The sequence below is a fragment of the Acomys russatus genome, chromosome 3, assembly GCF_903995435.1.
Source record: "Acomys russatus chromosome 3, mAcoRus1.1, whole genome shotgun sequence".
NCBI classification, from domain to species: domain Eukaryota; kingdom Metazoa; phylum Chordata; class Mammalia; order Rodentia; family Muridae; genus Acomys; species Acomys russatus.
In genome coordinates, this window is record NC_067139.1 from 40,503,518 (window position 1) to 40,529,668 (window position 26,151).

A 26,151-nucleotide genomic window follows, 5' to 3' on the forward strand; every position below is an offset into this window, starting at 1 on the left:
CACCTGCCTCTGCCTCCTTGAGTGCTGGGATTACAGGCGTGCACTACCGCACCCAGCTCTGATCACCATTTCTTAAGTCTGTATTAAAATAACCAAAATACAGAGGTTTTATTCAAATCAGAAAACCTCAGAGTGGTCTGGGAAACTCAACTCTACCCCATCTTTACAGTAGTAGGTTTCAACACGATCATCACTACACAACAAAACACATTACAAGAACATAAAGCTCCTGAGAAGGGCCAAGGGTTCCTTATCTGAAATGCTTTTGGAAGAACTTAACATCAGTAAGTGACCCTAATAAAAAAATACTCCAAATCTAAAGAAGCCAAACAAACAAAAAACCAAACCAAAACCCCCAAACTAAGAGACCATTATAAGTAAGAAACCGTCTGAGCCGGGCTTGGTGGCTTGGAGTAAAGGTGTGTGCCATCACACCCAGCTAGAACAAGCCTTTCAAGATAGCCTCGCACATGCTCCTGGGCCATAGTCAATTTATATTTGGTTCAAGAATAAACTCATCCCTGTCCTTTTCATCAACAGTTTATTCATGCAGCACGTGTCTGTGTTTCATTTGCCTTTATAGTCAGAACATCCCTTTTGATTGTTGGTGTCCATTTTATACTCCTAGCTTTACAGCAGGATTCCGGTTTCTCCACAGCCACACCAACACTTAAGTAGATCTGTATCCTCCTGATAAAACACACGGTGCTGTGCAGCTTTCCTCAGGCACACTGCCCACTTTCCATGTGTGTGTGAGTGTGGTGTATGCGTGCACGGGGGCCAAACTCAGGTCCTCATGCTTGCAAATGAGCTATGCTCAAGGCTCCCCATTTTCTTGAAAGACAAAAACTAGCAAAATAGGCAATCTCTTATAGAAACAGGAGAATGTTTCTCTTATTACTAGAGACAGGTAGCTTACCGGGTTAACTGCGAAGAAAAGCCACACAGTCATCATCAGGAAGGCATTTTGATAGCATTCCTTCATGGTAAAACTCAGCAAATTAAAAAACAGAAAAAAGGCATCTTAAACTAGACAGAAGTGTGCCTACAAAGCACACTCTTAACTATAAGCTGGTAGATGGCTCCTTCTAAATTCAGTGACAGAGCTGGGAGTGTGCACTGGGGACACCTGGTCTTCAAAGCCCTAGCCAATGCAAGGGAAGGAGGGAAAGAAAGAGAGGAGCAGGAAGGTCTTATTAAGTCTCTGGCATTTAAAAGCCCTACTGGGTGCCAATTAAAAACATCTTTCAAAGCCAAGCATGGTGGTGCATGCCTTTGATCCCACACTCAGAGGCAGGCAGATTGATGTGACTTTTGAGGCCAGCCTAGTTTATATAGGGAGCCCAAGACAACCAAGCCTACACAGAGCAACCCTGTCTCGAAAAACCAACCAAACAACCCAAAAACAAAACTTTCAAGAAATTAGAAGATGAACAATAGTCAAGGCAAAAAAAAAAAAAAAAAAAAAAAAAAAGCCTTTTGCAAAAGGCATATTCAATAAACTATTGTCCAAATATACAAAAAACTCATAAAACCTGACAATAACCCAATTTAAAAATGGGCCAAAAGCAGGCACTTCACCAGAGATATACAGACAACAAATTAGCATGAAAGATGCTCCATCACACTAGGAAGATGTAAAACTAAATCAAAGAGATAAACAACAGACATACATTAAAACTATCAAAATTCGGAATACTGGCACCACCAAGTGCTGGCAAGGACTGGGATGAGGCTGCAGAAGGGAGAGCCACTGCAGAAGCCAGACATTCTCTCAGCATGAAACTCAGCACCCACTACTTTATATTTACCCCAAGGAACTGAAGACAGTTGACTAATATTAAAACTTTCATGTAGATCTACAAAGGCCCAACACTGGAAGCAAGCATGATATTCCTCAGCAGATGAGCTGTGTGCAATCACGGAGATACTCAGCACTGAGAAGAAGTGGGCTCTCAGGGCAGGAACTGCTATGCAGGAACGTTAAACCTATATTACTCGGCAAAAGCCCACAACCTGAAAAGGTACTTACTCTGTGACTCCTACTCACTGACAGAGCCCATGACCTTCTACAGCGTAGGCAAGTTCTCTACCACTGAGGAGCACCATCTCTCGGCTCCTACCTGCTTACACTTGATTACAAACTTTTATATCTAGTAAAAATTCCTCAAAATTAAACTGAAATGTAAAAACAAATGAAACAACTCACAGGATTTTTTCACACTCACATAAACAGATAATCTGACACCTAGAGAACACACAGTTTAGGAAATGTAACAGGGCCCTTCAGCCACAGGAAAATGATCCTGGATGAAGGACTAAGAATGAAAAACTGTATAGCCCCCTCCCCCAAATCAGAGTTTCTCTGTGTAGCCTTGATTATCCTGGAACTTAAGACATCTGCCTGCTTCTGCCACCATGCCTGGCTACAAGCAACTCTTAATCAAAACCAATTTTACAAAGCCCTTATGAACATTATTTTTTTTTTCAAGACAGGGTGTCTCTGTGTAGCCTTGACTGTCCCGGCCTTACTTTGTAGACCAGGCTGGCCTTGAACTCACAGTGATCCGCCTGCCTCTGCCTCACAAGTGCTGGGATTAAAGGCGTGCGCCACCAACGCCCCGGTGCTCTTATGAATCTTAACTTGACAGGAAATGCAGGAAATCCAGAGTACATGGAGCTAAGAGTTCTATGATCTGTACATTATTCTAGGAGGTAGCAAGTACTTTCTGACTTGGACAATTTATAAAACTCATGGAGAAATCTCCAAAAGGTATAAAAACAGTATATAGCTATCAACCTAATAAAGGAGGCAACTGGAAAAATGCAAAATACTTTATCTGAAAGGAAATGGCAGGGGTGGTGGTGTACAAAGCAGGAAGGATAAACAAAAAACAAATAAATATACCTGGATCGCATAGCAGACTGTGTACACAAAGACTGACCACCAGACCTAATTTTAAAATACAGCTTCTTTTTTGTTTGTTTGTTTGCTTGTTTTTTGGTTTTTCAAGACAAGATTTCTCTCTGTAGTCCTTCCTGGCTGTCCTGGACTCGCTTTATAGACCAGGCTGGCCTCGAACTCACGGCGATCCACCTACCTCTGCCTCCCAAGTGCTGGGATTAAAGGCGTGTGCCACCACGCCTGGCTAGAATCCAACTTTTCATACTGCCAAAAGAGAATTTTAGGGCTGAGGATGTGGCTCTTGCCTAGCACACAGGTAACCTTTGGTAAAATCCTCAGCATTCCCCAGCAGGGGTTTGGAAGGAAGGAGATAATAATATGGATATTTTAGGTAGATATGGTGACACACCCCTTTAAGCTCAGCACTTGGGAGGTAGAGGCAGGCAGATCTCTGTAAGATGGAGGCCATCCTGGTCTACACAGTAAGACCCTATCTCAAAAACAATACAAGTCATAGATAAAACAGCTGCCACACAGATAACCAGCAGAGGGGCTGGAGAGATGGATGGGCTGTGAAGAGCACCCAAGATGCTCTTGTAGAGGATGAGCTTGGTTCTTCATAAGCAACAAGGCAGCTCACAGGTATCTGAAGGCAAAGCATCCATTTACATAAATAATAAATAATAATATATCTTTTAAAAAACCAAAAGAGCAGCTGGAGGCTGTAGCAAATGCCTTTAATATCAGTACTCTGGGAGGCAGAGGCAGGTGGATCACTGTGAGTTCAAGGCTAGCCTGGTCTCCAAGATAGGCAAGGCTATACAGTGAAACCCTGTCTCCAAAACAAACAAACAAAACAAAAAAATCCAACCCAAACCCCAAACAAACAAACCAAAACCCAACAGAGCACAAACTCAGGTTCCATAAGGATTTCTTACAAATTACCAAGAAACACAACCCGAATGAAGAACAGTGAAAGAGACCCTCCATGGCAGGAGAGGGTGCCCTTCCTTGTTCACAATCAGGTAACTATAAATCACAACCAGAGACAGTCACTGAATGACTCAGGGTTTGCAGAGTGTGTATAGTAATGGACGTCACATCAACTGCAGGCTGAAGTACAAGTTAGTCAGTTTTACCAACACATTTCATAGTAGACACTGGATTTGACTACCAAGACTTTACAGCCCCACTATTTATCTAAGAGGTTACATGTTCATGGGTTTACCAAGTTACCTTCAAGGAAATTCCAAATACCATTACCGGCATTAACCAAACAGTGAAAACAACTAAAATATTCTTCAACTGTACATTTATTTAGTATAATATAATATTCAAGAACAAGCGAACAGGCCGGGTGCGATGGTTTGTAATCCTAGCACTCGGGAGGCAGAGGCAGGCGGATTACTGTGAGTTCAAAGCCAGCCTGGTCTACAAAGTGAGTCCAGGACAGCCAAGGCTACACAGAGAAACCCTGTCTTGGGGGGGGGGGGGAACCACCAACCAAAAACCAAAAACAAAGAATAAAGGAACAATAGCCACATGTCATCAAAGATATCTCAATGCAAAAGAAATCAATTACAAATGAAGGTAGAGTCTGGTGTCATTTATATAAAACGGAAGAAAGGGCAGAAGGGGTAAAATCTGCAGTCTAACAGTGGGAATGGGAACATGGTTCAGTAGAGTGCTTGCCTATCCCCTACACCCACTAGGCCCAAACTGAAATCTTAGCACTGTGTAAACTGGGTACACTATTCGCAATCCCAGCACTAAGGAGATCAAAGTAGGAGGGCTAGAAGTTAACTAAGGCCATCCTCATCCTTGGCTACAGAGTTCATGGCCAGGCAGTCCAGCCAAACCACGAGCTCCTGGTTCAGTAGACAGCACCCGAAAACAGAAAGACAGTGAGCAACAAAGGAGTCAACCTCAGCCTCTAGCCTCCACATGCATGTACACACATGTGCACACGCCTGCACAAACACACACCCAACTGTTTATGTTAATTATCATTTTATTGCACAGCTATATTATTTTCTGGTACCATATCAACAAAAAAACAAAAAGCAGAGTCCTGCGAGACACTTGTGACATCACCTTCTCTCAAAGTAAAGGTCTATTAACAACTATTGTCACAGACAGGAGACTCCAACCTCACAGGGCCTCTTGGTTTTGAGAGGTACCTCAGGTTTGAAGTGTGAGTTCATGGCACTTCATGCTAACAGACTAAGTTCAATTCTTGAAACTCAGTGTCCCTTGACCTCCATGCATGTGCCTTGGCATGCATGCACATGAGTGCTTTAGTGTACACACACACACACACACACACACACACACACACACACACACACACACACACACACCAGATAAGGAATTTGCAACTTGTGCCTCCATTCTTAAAAAGCTTACTAGGATAGTTAATATTGTCACCCTGACAGGATTGACAACAGGCCAGGATACAAACCTCTGCACAACTGTGAATGAATTTGTAGACTGGCTAATTAAGGTGCAAAGACCTATCCCAAAAATCTGGTGGCAGCACTCCTTGGGCTGGGGTCTCAGGCTGAATGAAAAGGAAAACGCACGTGAAGCACCAGCACTCATGCCTCTATCTGCTCATATAATGTGCAGCTACCTCTTGGTCCTGCCACTATAAGCCAAACCCTTCCTCCCTTCCTTCCTTCCTTCCTTCCTTAATGAAACATGATATTGTCAGTTTTTTTGTAATCAGAAAAGCAACAAGCTAATAGAGTCAGCTTCACGTTGGGCAGCCTTGAGAAGATCATGCATTATGCTGTGACTGCCTGCAACAGTCAAGGAAGAAAGAGCCAGGAACTGGGTGGCTTCCAACTGTGGGGATAGAGGGAAGGAGTGCATAATGGTTGTGTCAATTCTGCAAGACTGAATGAGGCCTGAAAAAGAGTGCTGACAGCTGAATGTACTGTCACCCAGCCATGTACTTGACAGACAAACAAGAGGGTAAAAATGGCCTCAGAGATGCTAAGTGGCTGAGACTGCAGACCCTTGTAGGGAACCCCATTAAGTGGCTCACAACTATCTGCAACCCCAGCTCTAGGGGCTTCAATACCTCTGGTCTTCGCACTCTGGTGTACACACTACACATCTATCCAAATGCATGCATACACACATTCATACAATTTAAAATTTAAAACTAAAACAAAAGAAAAATTTTCTTTTAACTGAACAAATTTAAGAAGTTCAGCTTTATTGCTTCCAAAACTTACATTTGTTCCTTATGCTTTTTTAAAACAAGAATTATTTGTTTTTATTTTGTGTGTATGGTGTTTTGCCTGTACATATGTCTGTGTATCACATATGTGCCTGGTTGCCATATAGGCCAGATGAGGGTGCTGGATCCTTTGAGACTAGTTATAAAAGGCTGTGAGCCACTGTAGGTACAAGGACAGCGCTCAGCTTAGTCCCTTTCAGCTCTCTCATACCATTTCAATTAAGCCACATTGTTACATAGTAAAAGATTCCCAGTGAGCATTGGAACATTCCACTAAAGGGATACATAAAGTCTATCTTGTTTCTAGAGGCCAGACTGGTTGGCTCTAAAAGGAGCCAGCCATACACAATACAAATACACAGACAGGAATTGTGAGGCCATAGTTGTTGACCTCTGTCTAAGGAACCCACTTAAGTAATAGCTTCTTAATTTCTAGGATTTTTTTTCTTTTTCTTTTTAATTTAAGAAGTTTATTCAGATTATATATCAATTGTTATCCCCTCACATGTATCCTCCCGTTCCTCCCTCTTTCACCCTATTCCTCTCTCCTAGCTCTGTGACAGAAGGGGACCTCCTCCCCTACCGAGTACCACCAGGCCTCCCTGCCAAGGGGAAATGGTCAAATAGGGAGCACCAGAGTTCATGTCAGAGTCAGTCCCTGCTCTCCACACAACTGTGGAGAATGTGCTGTCCATTGGCTAGATCTAGATGGAGGTTCTAGGTTTACTGCATGCATTGTCCTTGGGTGGTACAGTAGTTTGAGCAGACACCCTTGGGTCCAGATCTGCCCGCCATGATGGTCTTCTTAGAGGTTTCTTATTTCCCCGTTCTCCCTTACCTCTCTCACCTAGAGTACCAATAAGAAGTCCCAGTAACTATCCCAATCTCCTGCTAAGTGAAGACTTTCAGGGCACATCTCTGTTGGGCTAGTGTCCAATTATAAGTGAGTATATACCATGTGTATCTTTCTGGGTCTGGGTTAACTCACTCAGGATGATCATTTCTAGTTCCATTATTGTTTTTAATAGCTGAGTAGCATTCTAAAGTGTAAATGTACCACAGTTTCTTTATCCATTCTTTGACTGAGGGACATCTAGGTTGTTTCCAGATTCTGGCTATTACGAATAAGGCTGCTATGAACATGGTTGAACATATGTCCTTGTTGTGTAGGGGAGCATCTCTTGGGTATATTCCAAGGAGTGGAAAACTGAGTCTTGAGAAAGGCCTATTTCCAGTTTTCTGAGAAAGCGCCAGATTGAGTTCCAAAGTGGTTGAATAAGTTTGCACTCCCACCAGCAATAAAGGAGTGTTCCCCTTTCTCCACACCCTCAACAGCATATACTGTCACTTGAGTTTTTGATCTTAGCCATTCTGATGGGTGTAAGATGGAATCTCAGTGTCATTTTGATTTGCATTTCTATGATGACTAAGTACGTTTCGCATTTCTTTAAGTGTTTCTCATCCATTCGATATTCCTCTGTTGAGAATTCTGTTTAGTTCTGAGCCCCATTTCTTACTTGGTTTGGTGGTGTTTAATTTCTTGAGCTCTTTATATATTTTGGATATTAGTCCTTTGTCAGATGTAGGGTTGGTGAAGATCTTTTCCTAGTCTGTAGGCTGTCATTTTGTTCTGTACATAGTGTCTCCCGCCTTACAGAAGCTTCTCAGCCTCATGTGGTCCCATTTATTAATTGTTAACCTTAGAGCCTGAGCTGTTGGATTTTTGTTCAGGAAGTTGTCTCCTATGTGAATGAGTTCCAGGCTCTTTCCCACATTTTCTTCAAACAGATTTAGTGTCTCTGGTTTTATGTTGAGGTCTTTAATCCACCTGGACTTGAGTTTTGTGCATGGTGATAAATATGGACCTACTTGCACTTTTCTACATGTAGACATCCAGTTAGACCAGCACCATTTGTTGAAGACAATTTTTAGAAACTTTTGAAGCAGTTTAATACTAGTGGCTTGAAATCTACCACTGTGAGACTATTTACTAAACACGGACAAGTGAACACTATAAGTCAGTGCTGTTTTTCCTGGAGAACTGGTTGACAATCATTTACCAGTTTAACACAGACTCTGCAAAACTCTGATTTTTCTACAGACCTGGAAATGTTATCAAGTGCCAGTGAGATGGCTTAGCAAATGCTTGCAGCCAGGCCTCATGACCTGAGTTTGATCAGCAGGTCTGATGTGGTGGAAGGGGGAGAGAGGCAATTCCCACAGGATGTCTTCTGACTTTCATGTATGTGCCCTGGTACACATGCCTCCACACACGAAGACAAATGTAACAAAATAACTATTATCAGTTACAAGCCATCTTTGATACAAAATGGCTAGTACTGAGTCATTTTCTGTGGGAGAATATCTCCAGCTTAACACAAAGAGAGTCCAGGACAGCCAAGGCTAAGAGAACAATGAGACCACTTAGAGGTGAAAAACACTTGCTACCTGTTGGGAAACCCTTCTGCTATGGTTGTAGTGCACCGTGGCCAGAAAGCCCAGAGTTTGGCAAGAAATGGAGGGCTCCCTTTGTTAGCAGAGGCTTCCTCTTCTCTACCTGGGGAACCCAGGCAAAGAAGTGCCTTGCTGAAAGGTGGGCCCATCTCTGCTGCCCTTGCCCTTGTGGACTGGATACCAACAGTCCCCAGGAAAAGGGAAAACTCACAGCCACCCAAGCCTCATGACCCTGGTCCACAACCGAAGAACCAACATCCTGAGTTATTCTGATGAGTGTGTGTACACACACACACACACACACACACACACACACACACACACACACATCTTTAAAAGGGTTGAGCTGGGCCAGGTATGTTGGGACATGCCTTTAATCCCAGCACTTGGAAGGCAGAGGCAGAAGGATCTCTGTGAGTTCAAGGCCAGCCTGGTCTACATAGAAAGTTACAGAACAGCCAGGGTTATATAGAGAGACCCTGTCTCAAGAAATAGTTCTAAGCTAGGAGATAATTGGTAAATTAAGGAAGAGAAGCTTAAGATGAGGTTTCCAGAGGACTGTAGCCATTTGTTTTATGTTTTATTCAGTAAAGGTTCCACAATGGGTATTTAATATTAAATACATATTGCTGTGAAAATGTTCCAAAGTCACCCACAAACACACTGTTTATGAAGTCTGTACTATGCACCAGGTTCTAGGAACAAAACAGCAACAATCATAGCCCCTTCCAAGCAGAGGTTCATTAAATAATTACTATAATTTTTGAACTATAATAAATTATGTCACACACACACATGTGCTAATGGCATTGTGAAAAATGCAAATAGGTGACCCCAGTCAAGCCTGGGCAATCATGGGTATTTCTTTGAGAAACTGACCTCTGTTCTACAATTTAAAGGATTGGTGGAAGCCAACAAAGACTAGGAAGCAGGCCAGAACAATCTGTACAGAAGTCCTAAGGCAGAGGGTAAATGTGGTAACAGGTCAAGGAATTACAAAGAGATTAAAGAGAAAGATGTCATCAACAGTGGAGAAGTAGGCAGAAACCATCAGACTATAACCTAGCTCAGATTATAAAATAAATGGACCTTTAGTTTTATGCAGAATGATACCATCTGATTAACAATTCTCAGATATTAATCTGGGAATAAATAGAAGGAAGAAATAAAGATAAGTCAGAGAGTACCAGTAAGCTACAATATAATTTCCAGGCAGGAAAACAATGGCCACTTGGTGAGGCCAGTCCTCAAATGTTTTAAGCAACTACCCTTCTCTTAATTATACCACTACAGCAATTTGTGTCTCAAGACACCATTTCAACCAGGAGCTGTTTATGTAAACTGCAACTACTAATATTATATATTAGAGATTAAAACTTAAAAACCAAGGTGGGCAGTAGTGGGCAAAACTTTTTACTTTTCCTTTTGGTTTTTAACACAGAAAAACCCTGTCTTGAAAGCCCAAACTAATCAACCAACCAACCAACCAAAAACAAACAAACAAACAAACCTCCCCCCGCAAAAAAACCTTAAAAATCTAAAATGTTAATAAAAAACGATCTCTTTCCATATTACCACAGTCTTCTGAAAGACAGCTGTAATTTCCTAGTAAAGAAAGTTGGCTCAGGGCTGTTGAAATGGCTCAGGGTTAAGAGCACTGGCTGTTTTCTCAAGAGACCTGGGTTCTCAGCACCCACATAGTCTCACAATCACCTGTAACTCCATTCTCAGAGGATCTAACATCCTTTTCTTGCCTCCACAGGTACCAGGCACATTTGGTACATAGACATACATGCAGATAAAACACCCATACACAAACTTGTAAAGCTTTTTAAAAAGTATTGCACTGTTTTAATATTCATAATTTGTAGGTATGAAGACACATAGGCCAAGATGCACAAGTGGAGATCAGAGGACAACTTCTGAGTCAGTTCTCTCCATCCACCAGAAGTAGCCGGGACTCACGACTCAGGGGTGAGGACTGACACACCCTTTAACCCACTGAACCATCTAGCCAGCCCAATTTGCAAAATCACTTTAATCTAACAGATGAAAGCTGAGTTTTCCAGTATGCTGCAAATATCCCACAATCTCAAAATGTCTGTCAAAAATAATTCGTAACATTTAAAACAAAAGCACATCATCTCAGCATTAATATGATATGGCTATCCTAAAAGGGAATTCGTAATAACGAACAGTATCTCAAGGTTCACAACAGCCACTAGGAAGCTATAATCAAAGGCAGTCAATAGCAAGTGTCAATGAAAAAGTAGTAACTGGATCTGCCTGTTTAGAAAATACTTTGGCAAGTCCCCAAAGAGTTAAACATACAGTTATCACGTGACCCAGCAATTCTACTTCTAAGTCTACACCCAAGAAAAATGAAACCATATGTTCACAAAAAAGCACATGACTCATGAGTGTTCACAGAGACACTATTCATAACAGAAACAGAAACCTACATGTCCAGCAGGTGATAAATAAATAAATGTGGATCATGTCCATATAGTGGCATATTATTGAGCAATCATAGGAAATACTTGAGGCAAGAGAAACAGTTCAGCAAGTGAAGGTGTTTGCCATAACTCCTTGGCACCATGAGTTCAATCCTTATGTCCTGCACATTATCTTCTGATAGCCCCCCATACATAAATGTTTTGTTTTTATGATCCACCAAAAATGTTTTAAGGTAAATCCAGTGCAAACAGTAATCCCAGCCCTAGGAAGGCTGAAGCAGAAGACAGTAAACTGAAGGCCAGCCTGGGCTCTACTGGAGAACTTGCTTCTAGTTAGAATTGTTCTTCGGCAATTCGTTAGAGCATGCAAAACAATAATCTAAGGGACATGCTTTTCCCTTAGTCTATCCTGTAATACTGGTTCAACCTAGCCTTGTGCATAAGATGCTGTCCAGAAAACCACAACAGAAACCACAGGAACTATTTCAAACATTCAAGCAGACACACTGGAAGAGGAGTGACCGAGTAAAGGCAGCACAAGAGGCCCTGGGTTCAGTCCAGCATGGAGAGAAGTCAAATCCACATTCACACATTATTCAATGAGCTATGTGCAATATATTATCTCAACATATACTAGCTCTAAAATCTATTAAGCTTTCTAAAAATACCAAATTCCCCAAATCTGGTTGATATTTTGTAACTACAACACACCTTAGCTTAGCAAAACTACACTTTTCCAAGCTCAGCACCCACATATGGCTCTTAGCATAAAGATGAGCTTGGGTGTTCTACAGTCATCCTTCATGGCTTGACGTCAATGTTGTTGGTGATGACGACCTGAAAGTACTGGAATCTGTCTCATCAAAGAAAGGCCCACATTCAAAATTATGCACAAGCTCCCCTCCATTCCCTACACCAATACACACACACACACCTTCTCTACTTTGCCTTTTGACAAAGAATCCTGAAAACTTCAAAGCTGCCTGCAATAGTTCAAAAGCAGCAGAAAAAGTACCATACAAAAAGCCACTACCCATTTGCCTTTTTAGAATCTGTGTTATAAAGACCCCTGGGCGTGGTGGCACACACCTTTAATCCTGGAGATAGAGGCAAGTAGATCGACGTGAGTTCAAGGCCAGTCTGCTCTACAGAGTAAGTTCCAGGACAGCCAGGGCTACACACAAAGAAACCCTGTCCTGAAAAACCAAAACCAAACTAAACCCAACCCAAACCAAAAAAAACCCAACTGCGGAATATAAACTGTTCCGGTTACTCATAAATAGCAAATTAAACATTACACAATTTATTTTAGCTACTCCCTGAAAACCATTTTGCTCTAATTTGAGTAAAATTGAGGCTTTATTAATATATATCAAACAATCAATATTCGTTAAATACCAACTGTACATAGCACTGTATAAGAAGAACTTGTTTTGACTTGTTGGTTATACACAAAAAGAAATCAAGAATTAAGCTGGGCCTGATAGCACACACCTTTAATGCTAGCTAGCACTCAGGAAGCAGGGACAGGCAGATATGAGTTCCAGATTTATCAACTTAATTTACAAATTACCAAAGAGGTTTAAAATAGTTTCACCTAATATATTCATATAAATACCATTTTAGTACAATGTTAAATAACCTACACTATGCAGATATACTGTGATTTTAAATAGAAAATGGGGGATTGAAGCTGTGGAAATAGATGGCTCAGTGGGTAAAGCACTTGCCACACAGATGTAAGGAGGACCTAAATTCAAATCCCACATGACGTAATGCCAGGCCTTTAATAAAGTGCTCTTACAGGGGCTACCACAAACAGTGAAGCCCAGGAAAGGAGGCAGTCAGCCTTGACTATGAAACAAAGACCATCACAAAACAAGGAGGGAGGCTGTGCTACCACCTCCTCCTTCACAGGCTCTGACAAGCCTGCGTGCACATGTATGCACATACACACTTTCTCTGTGTGTTAATATAAAGAACACATTTTTAATATTTTAATGCCTAACAACATGAGCCTTCAATATTATCCTTTTCCTCTTCTCTCCACCCAGATAAAGAATGTTCAGAATCAAGTATCTCCTAACATGAGCCTGCCATCTGAGAGGATGTGGGGTGTACTGAGGACTCCACCAGGGCCTACTGAACCACACACTCCAACACTGAACCCTGACCGTAGACCCTTCACAATTACTCTTAAGCATTTTAAAGAAAATTTTACTGCCATCAAATATTACTCAGTGACAACCTTTATAACAAATACCAAACCTAGTAAATTCTATAAGAAAAATCTAAGTTAGAAAATGGTAGATCTTTTCTTGTGCTATGAATACTTTTACAAATAGGGCCTCTGAAATCTGCTTTATTTATTCTTGTACATGTTTCTGAGTGTACCGCCTGCCTGTACTCATCCAGCAGTGTGAAGTGTTTTCTTTCAGCTTGTGGTGCAGAGATAAGCTTTCAACTTCCATCACATTTTCTGCTCCCATAGAAAACAATAGACAAAACTGTAAACACTGACTAACAGCAGAATAAGTTACTTTAGGAAAGCTTTACTTTTATCCATTAAAGTCATTTTAGTCACAGCATAGTAAAACATAAACTTCTACAGAATTTAAAATTTTACTGTCACTATCACAAAAAAAAAATCATACAAATGCTCACCTAAATAATTTTTCAACTTATAAAATATTTCTAAGCCACGTGTAGTGGCAAACGCCTGTAATCCCAGTACTCAGGAGGCAGAGGCAGGTGGATTTCTGAGTTTGAGACCAGCTTAATCTACAAAGCGAGCCTAGGACAGTCAAGGCTCCACAGAGAAATTATGTCTCAAAGAAATATACATATATTTCTAATTTCCTGAAATAAAATGTGGAAGCCACCAGGATGATGGAAATCTAAACTGGGGCTCTCAGGAGACTCAAGAGCTTCATAACTTAGTGTGGCCACACAGTCACTAAACAGCTACAATTAAAGAACAAACAGTCGGGCGTGGCGGCGCACGCCTTTAATCAGAAGGCAGAGGCAGGCAGATCTCCGTGAGTTTGAGCCCAGCCTGGTCTACAAAGCGAGTTCAGGACAGCCAGTGCTACACAAAGAAACCTTGTCTCCAAAAAAGCCAACCAACCAACCAACCAACCAACCAACCAAAAACCCTGCTCATACCAAATGTTAGCAAGGATACAGAGGGACAGAAACACACACCCATACAGCTGAACTGCAAAATATTACATTTTCCAAGTTTCTTATAAAACTAAACAGAACTAGCCCGTCATGGTGGTGCATGCCTGTAACCCCAGCACCTGGAGGAAGAGGCAGATGAATCTCCATCTCATGAGTTTAAGGCCAGTCTGGTCTACACAGTGAGTCCCAGGACAGCTGGGGATACGTGGTGAAAATCTGTCTTCGTTGTTGTTTTCGAGACAGGGTTTCCCTGTGTAGCCCTGTTAGGATTACAGGTGTCCACCATGCCTGACTGAAAATCTGTCTTAAAACCAAAACCAAAACAGAACTATTCTGATAGAGATAGAAACATATAGTCTCAAAAGGATGTATATGAGACTGTTAGCAGGAACTGTAAGCAGCCGAAGAGAGACGACCCTGGGCAGGGGTTACGGCATGTTCATGGTACGGATCCACACGGCAGTTGAGTACTGAGCTGGGGACATGGTTCAGCGTCAGACTCAAGTGGGAGGAGTACAAATATCCACAAGGATGATTCTCCAAAAAGATGCTGAGCGAGGGAAAGAAGACAATAAAAGCCTTATCCAAAAGACTGCAGCATTTATGACTCTGCTTATGTGAATTTGTAGACAGGCAAATTCAATTTCTCGTGGACAAAATTCACACAGGGATGACAAAAAGAGTGACTGAAGAGAAAAGAGGAGCCAGAAGCTTGAGAGCCAACTATAAGAGACTACACCTACTGTGTGCCTGGCTGACACGGGTATAGATAGGTCTGTGAAAACTGGCAAAGGCAACCGTGTACATCTCATTGCACCTCAAATTTATGTGGAATAAATACATTTTTCAAAAAAAAAAATTGTCCTCAAGCTACACGAAAACAGCTTATGTTCCTTGTAAGGGTAATACTGATATTTACAATTTAAAAACGCATTTTAGAAACAAGAGACGCATAATATGGGAAGATGTCAATTGTAGTGATGTATACACATGCTGTGGAGCATACAGATGCCCAAGTTTTTGTAGCGCTAATAAATAAGGTATGATGAGTCAGTCAACAGGAGCTTCTCTCGGCTGATGCCACACACCCTTCAGTTCACAAAGCACACACACACACACACATACACACACACACACACACACACAAACACACACACACACACCAACTTTACCTTTGAAACTAGATAAACCTTGAGGGAATTTAAAGGTATATTCCTGTGGTTGTTTGCTTCCTCGCGTAAAACTGTTAACAATGTTTGAGACTGTCAACATTCAAGTGCTCTAGAATGTGCTGAAAAAGTAAATTTGATAAATTCTACCAAGGCTCTTAATTAACTGCAAGATGTGGTTTCCTGAACAGACCAAAACAATTACTTGTTTGGTAAGATTTCCCATTAACACCAATTTTGCTTTCTCTCGTTTAGTTGCAACCTCGAACACCCAGCCAGGCATCGCTGTCGTCCCCCTAAAATCAAACAAAAACCTATCCAATGACTGGCAGCTAAGCGATGACGAATGTATTGAAACAGAAACGGCAAGTCGCCTACGAATCAAAGCCATTTACTTTTTTTTTTTTCTCCTTCTGGTGTGAGCTATTAAAATGTGACTGAGAACAACTTCCACGTCATGATTTTTATATAAAAGGCTGGAAGGTGGGAAAGACTTCAGCATTCAAAATCGAGAACTAATCCTCCACGTGCTTCTTCACAACCCGCAAACCCCTCCAATTCGCAAGCAGGTAAAACAATGACCCCCACCCAGCCTGGCTAGAGGCCGAGCGCTGCCCGCACTGCCCGGCTCCTTTGTGAGAAGTGGGGGTCCGGGGGATCTGGGGGCCCGGAGCCTGGCGGCCGTGGCGCAGCCCAGTTCAGGCCGCGCGGCCCGCCCGGCCCGGCCCGACCTCGCAGGGCTCCCGCAGCGGAACCCGGCGGGGCCTGAGCGGAGCTCCTCCGGGCCGCCGCCCGGCCAGGCCGCCCCTCCGCCGCCCTTCCCACCGCGCCGGCGACACGGAGGGGGCCGGGCGGCGGGCCTCACCTGCTGGACCGAGCTGTTCTCGGGGACAGCGAACTCCTCCTTCTCCTTCGGCGTCTTCACCGTGACCTTCATGATCTTGGGCTCTGCGGGGCCGCCGTCGGCCGCACCGTCCTGCGCGCCCGGTGGGCCGCCGCTCTCTGCGCTCTCGGCCATGGCGGTGACTCAGGCGAGCGGGACGCTGGGAGCTGCGGCCGGGTCCGCGAGGCGCGACAGGTTGCGGGGTCACCGAGGGCGTGCGGTGCGCGGACGCAGACTGCGGGTGCAGGCCCCGGTGGACGATCGGCTGCTGTGTGGACGCGGGGGGACTCTCCGCGTCGCCACCGCTTCCTTCTCCCGCACCTCCCCCACGCTCGTCGCCGGCGCGACGCAGGGCACGCTGGGTAACGCGCTGGCCGAGGCGCCGACTTCTGGTGGCCGGCCGCGCGAGGCACGCCGGGTAGCGCGCTGGCGAAGGAGCCGACTCATGGCAGGGCTCGTTCCCGTCCTAGCAGGTTGTCCAAGTGCGGAAGCGCGGGCCCCCTGTGGTACAGAGGAGCGCTGGGGTCGGCAGGAGAACATAACTCAGTTCGCTTCTGCCATTTTTCTTTTAAAATAAATTAAACGGGGTTTCTGGAAGGCACCATGATGGTGCACTAAGATGACGTCACAGGCAGCGAAATTGCTAGAAACGACCTGGCCCATTGGCGCTCACGGTCCTGGTCTCCTCCCCACCCGGTCTCCGTGGGCGTCGGCTTATAGAACAGCGGCGAGTTACTTTATTCGTGCTGTTTGCCCGGGTGGAAGGAGCTGGAATTGTCCTGTCTTGTGCTCAGGACTTGGAAGCTGAGTCGGTAGAGGAGAAAGGATTTCAAGCACTCACTGTTTCAATGAGGCCAGAGCTTCCCTCCCTGTTGTCAAACCGGTTTGGTCAGAGGATAGGGCAACCCTTATTGTCTGTCTTCCAAGCCTTGTGGGGCAGAAACAGATGCCTAGGACTGTCCATCCGACGGGTAGGATTTAGTCTAGCTGATGTGTGCCTTTTGTATTCTGTCCAACGACGTTACTGCATTGCCCAGGCTTGAGATGGCATCAGGGATAATCGTTGAAAAAGTTTTTTTTTTTTTTTTTTTTTTCCAGCATAACATTGGTACAAATAAGTTACCTGTGGGTCCCACGTCATTTATTCGTAAAGATAACTTATCATACAGTCCGGCACTTTATATTAATCAGCATTGCACAAATGTGAACTCTGACAGCATACTGTGACCCAAATATGCAAAGACGGTCCATATTTCTGCTCTTAGGCCATCGAGCCCTGTTCTATGATTAACTACTGTTGCATAAACCCTTCTTAGAACAGAGCCCTTTGAAATCTGGGTCAGAGTTTTGAAGGTATGAATTGCGATACAGGTGTCGGTCGATATTGCCTGAATGTCTCCCAGCACTGTTCAATGTGGGTGTGAGGAAATCGTTAGTCCTTTGAGGTTGAAAGCTCCACCATTCGGCAAGGAAGCATTTTGTAATTTTATATTTTTAAGTACATAAAATCTCTTTCCAATTTTATCAATCCCCTGTTGTCTGGTTTTCCTTTGTGCTGTGCTCTCCGTGTGTACTTCCTAGGGCCCCTTCTGTGGCCGCAATGCTCTCCCTTGCCTTCCCCTGCCTGTCTGTTTTCACATCACATTCCCCTAGAAGCCATCACTCTCCCTTGCCCTTTAGAAACCTTATCTCTTGCGCTCTAATAAATCGGTGGGAGATAAGCCTTAATGGTGTGCGTATGGAATAGCCTTGTAATGGTCTATGTTGATTTCTAAAAATTTTCTGATGTCGGTGACTCTTCTCCCAGCCAAACCAGCAACTGCCATCCTGGGGAGTTCAGCTGCACTTTTCATGGAAAACGTTCATCCCACTTGGCCTTACTGACTGTCACAACCCTTCCTGGAGTGGTAGGGAGGGTCACAAGACCCTTGCCGGAGTATCCAGCCTTTCCCTACCACCTGTTTTCAATGTTGCCTTAATTGCACATGGACCCAAGGAAGGGCTAGAGTAAATAGGTCAAAGTAGACCAGGAGAGGAGCTCCATCTGTGCAGCTCAGGCCCTCATGCTACTTCATAGAGGCTTTCCAAGAGCACCCGTATCCCTGTAAGGGCCCCCTCACCGAGGCTCTATAAACAAGTCCAATAAACTCAGGGTTCGCCCGAGAGCTTTGGTGGAATCATGCCTTGGTTTGTTGTTGAGCCATTAGGCGAAGGCGCAGCCATTGCTTATGTTGTCTTCTGGGAAGAGATTTTAGCAACTGGGCATAGTTTATAAAGTATTTAGTGTATTAGTGGCTTTCCTTGTTGCTTTAATCAAGTTTCTGACAAGAAGCAACTTAAGGGAGGAAGAGCCATTTGGACTCAAGGTTTGAGGAATACAGTCTGTCGTGGTAAGGGAGGCTTGGCAGTGGGGTCATCTTGTAGCTGTGCTGGCAGGAATGTGAACCAGGAAGCAGAAGAGGAAATGCCCACACTGAATGCTGGACCCCAGACCTCTGGGAGATTGTTGCCTACAGTCATGGTAGATCTTCTATTATTTCTCACTAGATAAACCTAACAAATAGTTACAGCCAAAGATGAACCCTCACTAATGCCTGGGGTTAGCCAGCACAGTCAAGAAGATAAGGTGTCATTAGTTATCATTATTACGGTGCTAACTTGTGTGGATCATAAGTTTGAAGGACCATGGGCAATGTGGATTCTAGATGAAGGGTCTTTAGACTTTCTCCAGGGATGAGGGGTCCAGTGGGCCAGATGGGCCAAATGGTCTCTGTCCAGAATATTCAGTGGGAATAGATTTGCTGATCTTTGGTCTATATGTCAATTTAAATATTTTGGGGGTGGATTTATTAAATGGTTGTTCTGGAGGTAATTAGAAGAACATATTTCAATTGTTCTACATTTAGTTGAGTGCAATTAATTCCCAAAACTGAATCAAGGATTGATAGATAGCATCCTGCAATTTCCTTGCAAATGTCCAATCTAAGCTACCAACTTGAAGTCCCTTGGAGCCAAAAAAAAAAAAAAAAAAAAAAAAGAACACCTAGATTTTGACCACTCAGCTCTCACAAGCTAGTTTGAGCTAGCTCCAGCTAGTCAGTGACTCATGACTTTAGTCCCAGAACTTGGGAGGCAGAGGCAGGCAGATCCCTGTCTGGTCTACAGAGTGATATCCAGGACAGCCAGGGTTACACACAGAGAAACACTGTCTCAAAAAACCAAACCAAAACAACAACAAAGCCAAAACCAACCAAAAAGGAACATAACAAATACAACATCAGGTATATGTCATTATCATATAGGTGATAAAAGTAGCACAAACTCCCCCAAGCCCCCCATCCTAGCTGTAGTTTTATGTCCACTTAACACTAGAGTCATCAGAGAGGAGAGAGCCTCAGTTGAGAAAAATTCCTCTATAAGATCTGACTGCAGGAAGCTTGTGGGCATTTTCTTAACTAGTGATTGATGGGGAGGGCCCAGCCCATTTTGGTGGTGTCATCCATGGTCTGGAGGTCCTGGATTCTATAAGAAAGCAGACTGGGAAAGCCATGGAAAGCAATCCAGTAAGCAGCACCCCTCCGTGCCCTCTGCATCAGCTCCTGTTTCTAGGGTCCTGCCCTGTTTGAGTTCCTGTCCTGTCTTCCTTCAGTGATGAACAGTGATGTGGAAGTGTGAGCCAAATAAACCCTATGCTCTCAGAGCTGCTTAGGGTCATAGTGTTTCGTCGCAGCAATGGTGACCCTAAGGAGAACACTCCTCTTCTCTACAATTTGTATAAAATAAAGCTCAGTGCCGTTAGTAGAGGCAGGAGGGTCCAAAGTTCCAGATCATCCCCAGCTAGAGTTTGAGGCTGACCTCAAAAGAAAGTAAAAGAAATGGTGTGTTAAGTTTAGTTCCAAGTCTGTGTAATACTCAGAATAAGTCTGTTTATTTATTTATTTTGGTTTTTCAAGACAGCGTTTCTCTGTGTAGCCTTGTCTGCCCTGGACTTGTGCTTTGTAGACCAAGCTGGCTAAGTGCTGGGATTACAGCATGTGCCACCACGCTTGTCTCAGAATAAATCTTAGTGTGTTTCCCCCAGTTATAGTGTTGCCAAGATTCCATTATAAACTTATATTTAACTTCAGTTGTATTTCACACTAAGATTTACTTAGGCCTGTGCATCTTCCTGTGGCATTTTCTACAAACACAGAGCTGCTGACTTTGGGAATACAACCTAGAGCTGCCCATCTCACAGAAGTTGCAAGACTGGTTTTCCTGGGAACTAGAAACAGTGCTCTGATAGGCAGGCTCTAGCTGGGTCATACTGGCTTTCAAAATTGCAAGCCTAATAATTTGCAGATGGCAGATTTACCCCTACAATTGGATCTAAAATGTGTTTCCTGGCTAGGGGGAGAGGGCACTCAGGAGGCAGAGGCAGGCAGATTTCTGTGAGTTTGAGGCCAGCCTGATCTATAGATTATGTTCCAGGACAGCCAGGGCTACACAAAAAAACCCTGTCTGGAAAAACCTAAATAAATGAATGAATGAATAAGCTAATTGAAATACAACGTGTTTCCTGGGCTTCTCTAGTAGCCCTATACAGTTGTAGCCATCAGAGGGTGAGCTGAATGGAAATGGTAGATGCCCTACAGTAACACAGTTTCAAACTGTTTTATGAAACAAAGCTATGATAAGGCATCTGAGGGAAAACATCCTCAGGACGGAAATCAGGTCTGTAATGAAAGGCTTTTTACCTCTGGAACACTCAGGGGCAATCAAGCCAGCCCTGGCCTTTTCTGGTTTCTAGGGGACACTCTTTGTGACTACATCATTTACCCTCTGCTGTTGTCTGTTTGCCTTTTCTCTTTTTAAGACGTTTGGCCCACCCAGATAAGCTGCCTCTTTTGCATGCAACAGTGTAACCAAGGCTTCTGTAAGCTACACTTGGACAGGTGTTGTGAAACAGTTTCCTTTGAGATTGAAACATTCCATCCTACAGGGAAACTCCTTAATTAGGAGAGCAAACAATTCATATAGCTTCAAGAAGTCTCTGAAACTGACCAGATTCTCTAGGGCCCCTCCTGGCCAGAGTAAGCAATAGGAACAATGTTGCAAAGAAGATTCTCAGACAAGCCCAACTGCAAAGAAGACTGCCAGGAAGGGGTTTAGACCAACACAGGAACCTGGAAAGGGCACGTTCCAATGTGTTTACTTGCCTGAAATCTGTGCAGTGTGCTTCAGGTTGGCAGCTCTGTGAGCTGTGTCACCCCGCTAGGGTGAGCTTTGGTGATTCAACTGTCTTTGAGTCATTTCTGCGCATCGCCCCAAGTCCTTTAAGTAACCCCAATAAAATTCATTGGTTCATAAAATTGTACTTTGGTGGTATCCCTGCTTTGGTTTGTCATGGGCTCTATCTGTGGTAAGGAGATGACTGTGTATTGTGTTTCCCCCCTAGGAAAAGTTTTGTCACACATCAACATGCAAGCAGGAGGACCCCACGAAGAATTGTATTTAAAATATCCGCACACTGTTGCTGCAGTCTTGACTGCTGGTAAACTTTCCCATGCATGTGACAGTCCTGTGGTCACTGATCAATCTGAACTCCAGATGCTGGAACAAATCCAGAATCTGTATTACTAAGGCTACTGTCCTATCCACAGGGCTCCTAGCAGGACAAGAGCAGCCTGAAGAATTAGCCACCACATTCCCTAGTGCTCCAGTCCCAGTGTCTCTGAACAAATACCAAACCCACCGGACTCTACCTCAGCTGCATCCTGATTATTGTATCCGTATTGACTTTACCACTTGGTCCGAAGCATTAGTTCCAACACTGGCTATATAAGAGTTTTCATATCTTTTGTCATAGCCTGCAAGGAAGAAATGTAGGGCAGTGCTATTGGTTACAACAACAGTGAGTTGTGGTCAATTTGAACAGTCTCCCAGACTAATGTGACATCATTGATCACTCCAGTAAAAGTAAGGCCAAGTTTTGTTCCATCTCTTCCAACTGGGTGGTTTCGATTGTATGGAGTAACATATGCAAGATTCACACACACACACAACCAGTCATTGCTCTGCGAGAGGCTCCTTAAAGTGACCCTAAGCAGTCTTATTTTTTTGTCCGTCTTCCCAGTTACCAGAGATCTGTTGAGCTCTCAAGGCTCTTAAGATGAGTCCAAGTCCCGTGTTTTCAAGTGGGATGCTACTGATGACTTGTGTGTTGTTTGTAATTTTTGGAGGCCAAGATTGTGACCCATATCAATTGGGAAGTACAGGTAGGTGGGACCTCCAAGATGGTTGATAGCTACACCTCAGTTTGGATATTCGGTCTAGTTCTTGTTTGTGGAGAGCCTACCTAAGAGCAATCAATCCAAAGCATGGTATCCATGCCACACTGTAAGTAGCATTCATCTATCCTACAGGATGGCTGGCAAAGGGTAAGCAGGATGATGCTAGTGGGAAGATGCTCAATGTGCTGACAGATATTCTCCATAAGAGAGGCAGAAGCAAGTTGATGTGGGACCCTGCTGTTAACATCGAAGTCTGGCAATTCTGGATAGCCTCTGAGCTTGGTATAAAATGACAGGACTCACTTTCTCAGTTGTGTGCCCTCTCCACCTGATCTGGGAAACTCCAGATCTTCTAAAGAGCATCATATAGCCCTCAGGGAGATTACAAGCCCAAACCTTTCCTGATAAGAAACCCATTCAGCAAGTACCTGGGGATTTCTGGAAACACCCACCCTAATGAGATGTCTTGGTGACTTGGCTTTCAACCAATGACCTTTAACCACACGTGGCGTTCTTCCCACACCCATAGGATAATTAAGTACTGTGTTCCCCCTCTTAAATAGGACTGTGCCACTTTATGTAAATCAAGTATCCCTGGCTCCTCTAGTCCCAGCAAATCAAACACATTCACCCTCAAAACCCCTCCCACTAACCAAGGTTTCTAAGTCCCATTTCACACAAAATAAGGGGGGGGGGGTGGGCAGCTTCATCTATTTCATCAAAGACATCTGGTACTCATCACTTATTCTGGGGAAGGGCAGGCTCCCCTTTTCCACAAAGAATTCATTCCTGTGCCCCTGAGGCTTGGCTGCAGGTCAATCAATTGAGAGCTTTCTTCCACCATTCACCTGCATGTCAGTGCCATCTTTCTAGTGCTGCTACGCCCACTGCAGTGCCCATCTGCTGGAGCAAGTGCCTGGCTGTTCCTCAAGCAACCATTTTGTCCGCCCGGACAAAACTGTGTCCCTGACTCTACCTCTCTTGGTTTCAGAGCCTCTGTTACTGATGGTTCACAAAGCAGCCACCAACTTGCCAAGTCAGGCTGGGCCCTCACTGCTGCCTTCCTGGGGTTTTGGGGTCCTAGGCTCCACTGACTCTGTGCTTCCCCATTTTCTGCCTGGAGCACACACTTCAGGAATTGTGCTCAAAGGGCCGAGCTTCCCAGGAGAGTACCTAATGAAGGCCAGGACCTGCCAGACACTCTTAACAACAGTCTGAGAAGACTATCACCTGTGGCCAGAGCTGTCTGATGGCATACAGCAGACCCAGCCAACTCCGAATCAGATAGCCTCTCCAAAACTAAAATATCTAAAGTAGCTCTAAAATTCAGAGTCCATTTTCTGCAAGTTCCAAGGACCTACATATTCCTAATACTTTTTATTATTTATTTATTGGTTTTTTGACACAGGATTTCTCTGTGTAGCCTTGGCTGTCCTGGACTTGCTTTGTAGACCAGGCTAGCCTTCAACTTATAGCCATTCACCTGCCTCTGCCTCCTGAGTGCTGTATTTCCAATACTTAAGAAGACCCATTATGTCCCCATTTTGGTCTACACTGGCCACTCTTGGAACATTTGGGGAGAAAGGCTCTCAACCAAGTGCTCATTACCACATCAATCCAACAGGAGGCAGGAGGTAGGTAGGGTGCAGCTCAGATTCCTTGGGCCTTCTTTGAGCGACTTCCCATTCAGAGTACCTACCAGCCAAGCATGCAGTTGCCATGAGAAGAAAGATAGATACACTCTCAGGATTTCCCTAGCAATTCTGGATTTTCAAAGTAAATCTACGAGCTTCCTATGCCACCTCTTATGTCCTTATCATCACCTAGGAAGCTGCTACAAGGAGGTTATTATTTTCTGGGAGCAGCTACATTTAGTACCAAAAAGATCTAGTATTAAAAGAGTATGGATTAAAAATAAAGGAGATAGAATGTGAGATTCTACACTAAGTGCCTTGACTAGTGACACTGGGTAACGACCTTCACAATGAAAGGTACTCCAGCTATCAGATTGTAAAAAGCTCACAAAGTTAAAAAAAAAAAAAAAAAAAAAAAAGACATTAGCTTTAAGAACCAAAACCACGTAACTATGTGGCTAAAATCAACTGATTGGGGTGAGGTAGAAATATCATGGGCTGAAAGAATACCAACCATAAAATAAATCACCTGTAGCTGGGCATTGTTGTGGTTGCCTTTAATGCCAGTACTGGAGGCAGAGGCAGGTGGATGGCTGTGTGTTTGAGGGCAGCCTGGTCTACAAAGCGAGTCTAGGACAGCTAAGGCTACACAGAGAAACCCTGTCTCGGAAAAGCAAAAAGGCACCTGTATCCCTGAGGGGCTGCAGTCTAAGAACACAGTCCCATCCACTGAGGTAATTGTGAGCCTCATCAGGAGCTGCTGCTGTAGATACGCTGACCACGCTATGGTCAGTGATGACAGCTGGTGTTGTGCCTTGCACAATGCACACAGGCAACAGTTCTCTGTTGCCAGTGCCTCAGCAGCTTGGCACACCACCCCAGCTCACCAGGGAGTCAGCTTTTACCATAAGCATGTATTCAAGTGTGGTCAGTCGGGTCAGCAGCAATGACTGTCAGTTCATGGTCACAGAACTGTTTTCATTCTACCAGTCTTTCATATGCCCTCTGTTGTCCAGTTGGTAACAACTCGAGTGAGAACATTAGGGTTTCTATTGCTATAAAAAACCACTGTGGCCAAAAGCAACTTGTAGAGGAAAAAGTTTATTTCAGATAGTTGCAGTCTCAGGACTTGGAGAGGGTATAAATATTACAGCCTAGAGAGAGGAGGAGGGCTTTGAGGATACGGCCAGAGGAGGAAGACGGCTGCTCGTTTGTTCGCTGTTGCTGGTCTTGCTGAACTGCTGGATATCCTGACAACTGAGATTGGTATTGCTCCAGAGAACCTGACAACCCTAACTAACTGGAAGTAGTCAAGGAGAACTCCACCCCTACTTCCCATTAACCTTCTCTCTCTCTCCTAACTAGTATTGTTTAGTTTTGTTTTGTTTCAAGACAGGGTCTCTCTGTGTAGCCTTGGCTGTCTTGGACTCGCTTTGTAGACCAGGCTGGCCTCAAACTCACAACGACCTGCCAGCCTCTGCCTCCTGAGTGCTGGGATTAAAGACATGCGCCACTATGCCTGGCCCTAAATTAAAAGAGATTTAAAAAGTACACGCTACATGGGCAAACTTGGTTGGGGCATTTTCTCAATGTTTTCAATTAATGTCTAGCTGTACCAAGCTGACATAAAACTGGCCAGCATGGTTGGTTAAAGGGAAAAGGTAAATCTTAAATCCTGCTCTAAGTGTAACAGTGGATGTTTTTGTTCTGTGTGCCAGCACTGTGACTGAAGTGCTTCAGAAGTTCAGAATTTCCATAATGTGTCAACTAAGTTGAACCCTCCAAATGAGACCCAAGGATCTTTGCTTCAGGGAGAAAAGTTAAAAGGACAGGAAAAAGATAGCTTTTATTATTTATTTATTTTGGTTTTTCAGGGCAGGGTTTCTCTGTGTATCTTTGGCTGTCCTGAACTCGCTTTGTAGACCAGGCTGGCCTCCAACTCATAGTG

At 43.9% G+C, this 26,151-nt stretch overlaps 1 protein-coding gene across 2 annotated transcripts in view; it reads right to left on the reverse strand.

Annotated features, from left to right (window-relative positions):
• The window catches only part of Ubqln1 (ubiquilin 1), a 39,379-nt gene extending 22,773 nt beyond the window's left edge, over positions 1 to 16,606 (reverse strand). For both annotated transcript variants that reach the window (XM_051172566.1, XM_051172559.1), the window contains exon 1: positions 16,280 to 16,606. In XM_051172566.1, the coding sequence (XP_051028523.1) occupies positions 16,280 to 16,432 (153 nt within the window). In that variant the 5' untranslated portion in view covers positions 16,433 to 16,606. The remainder of the gene's footprint in view (positions 1 to 16,279) is intronic.
• Positions 16,607 to 26,151: the final 9,545 nt, after the last annotated feature.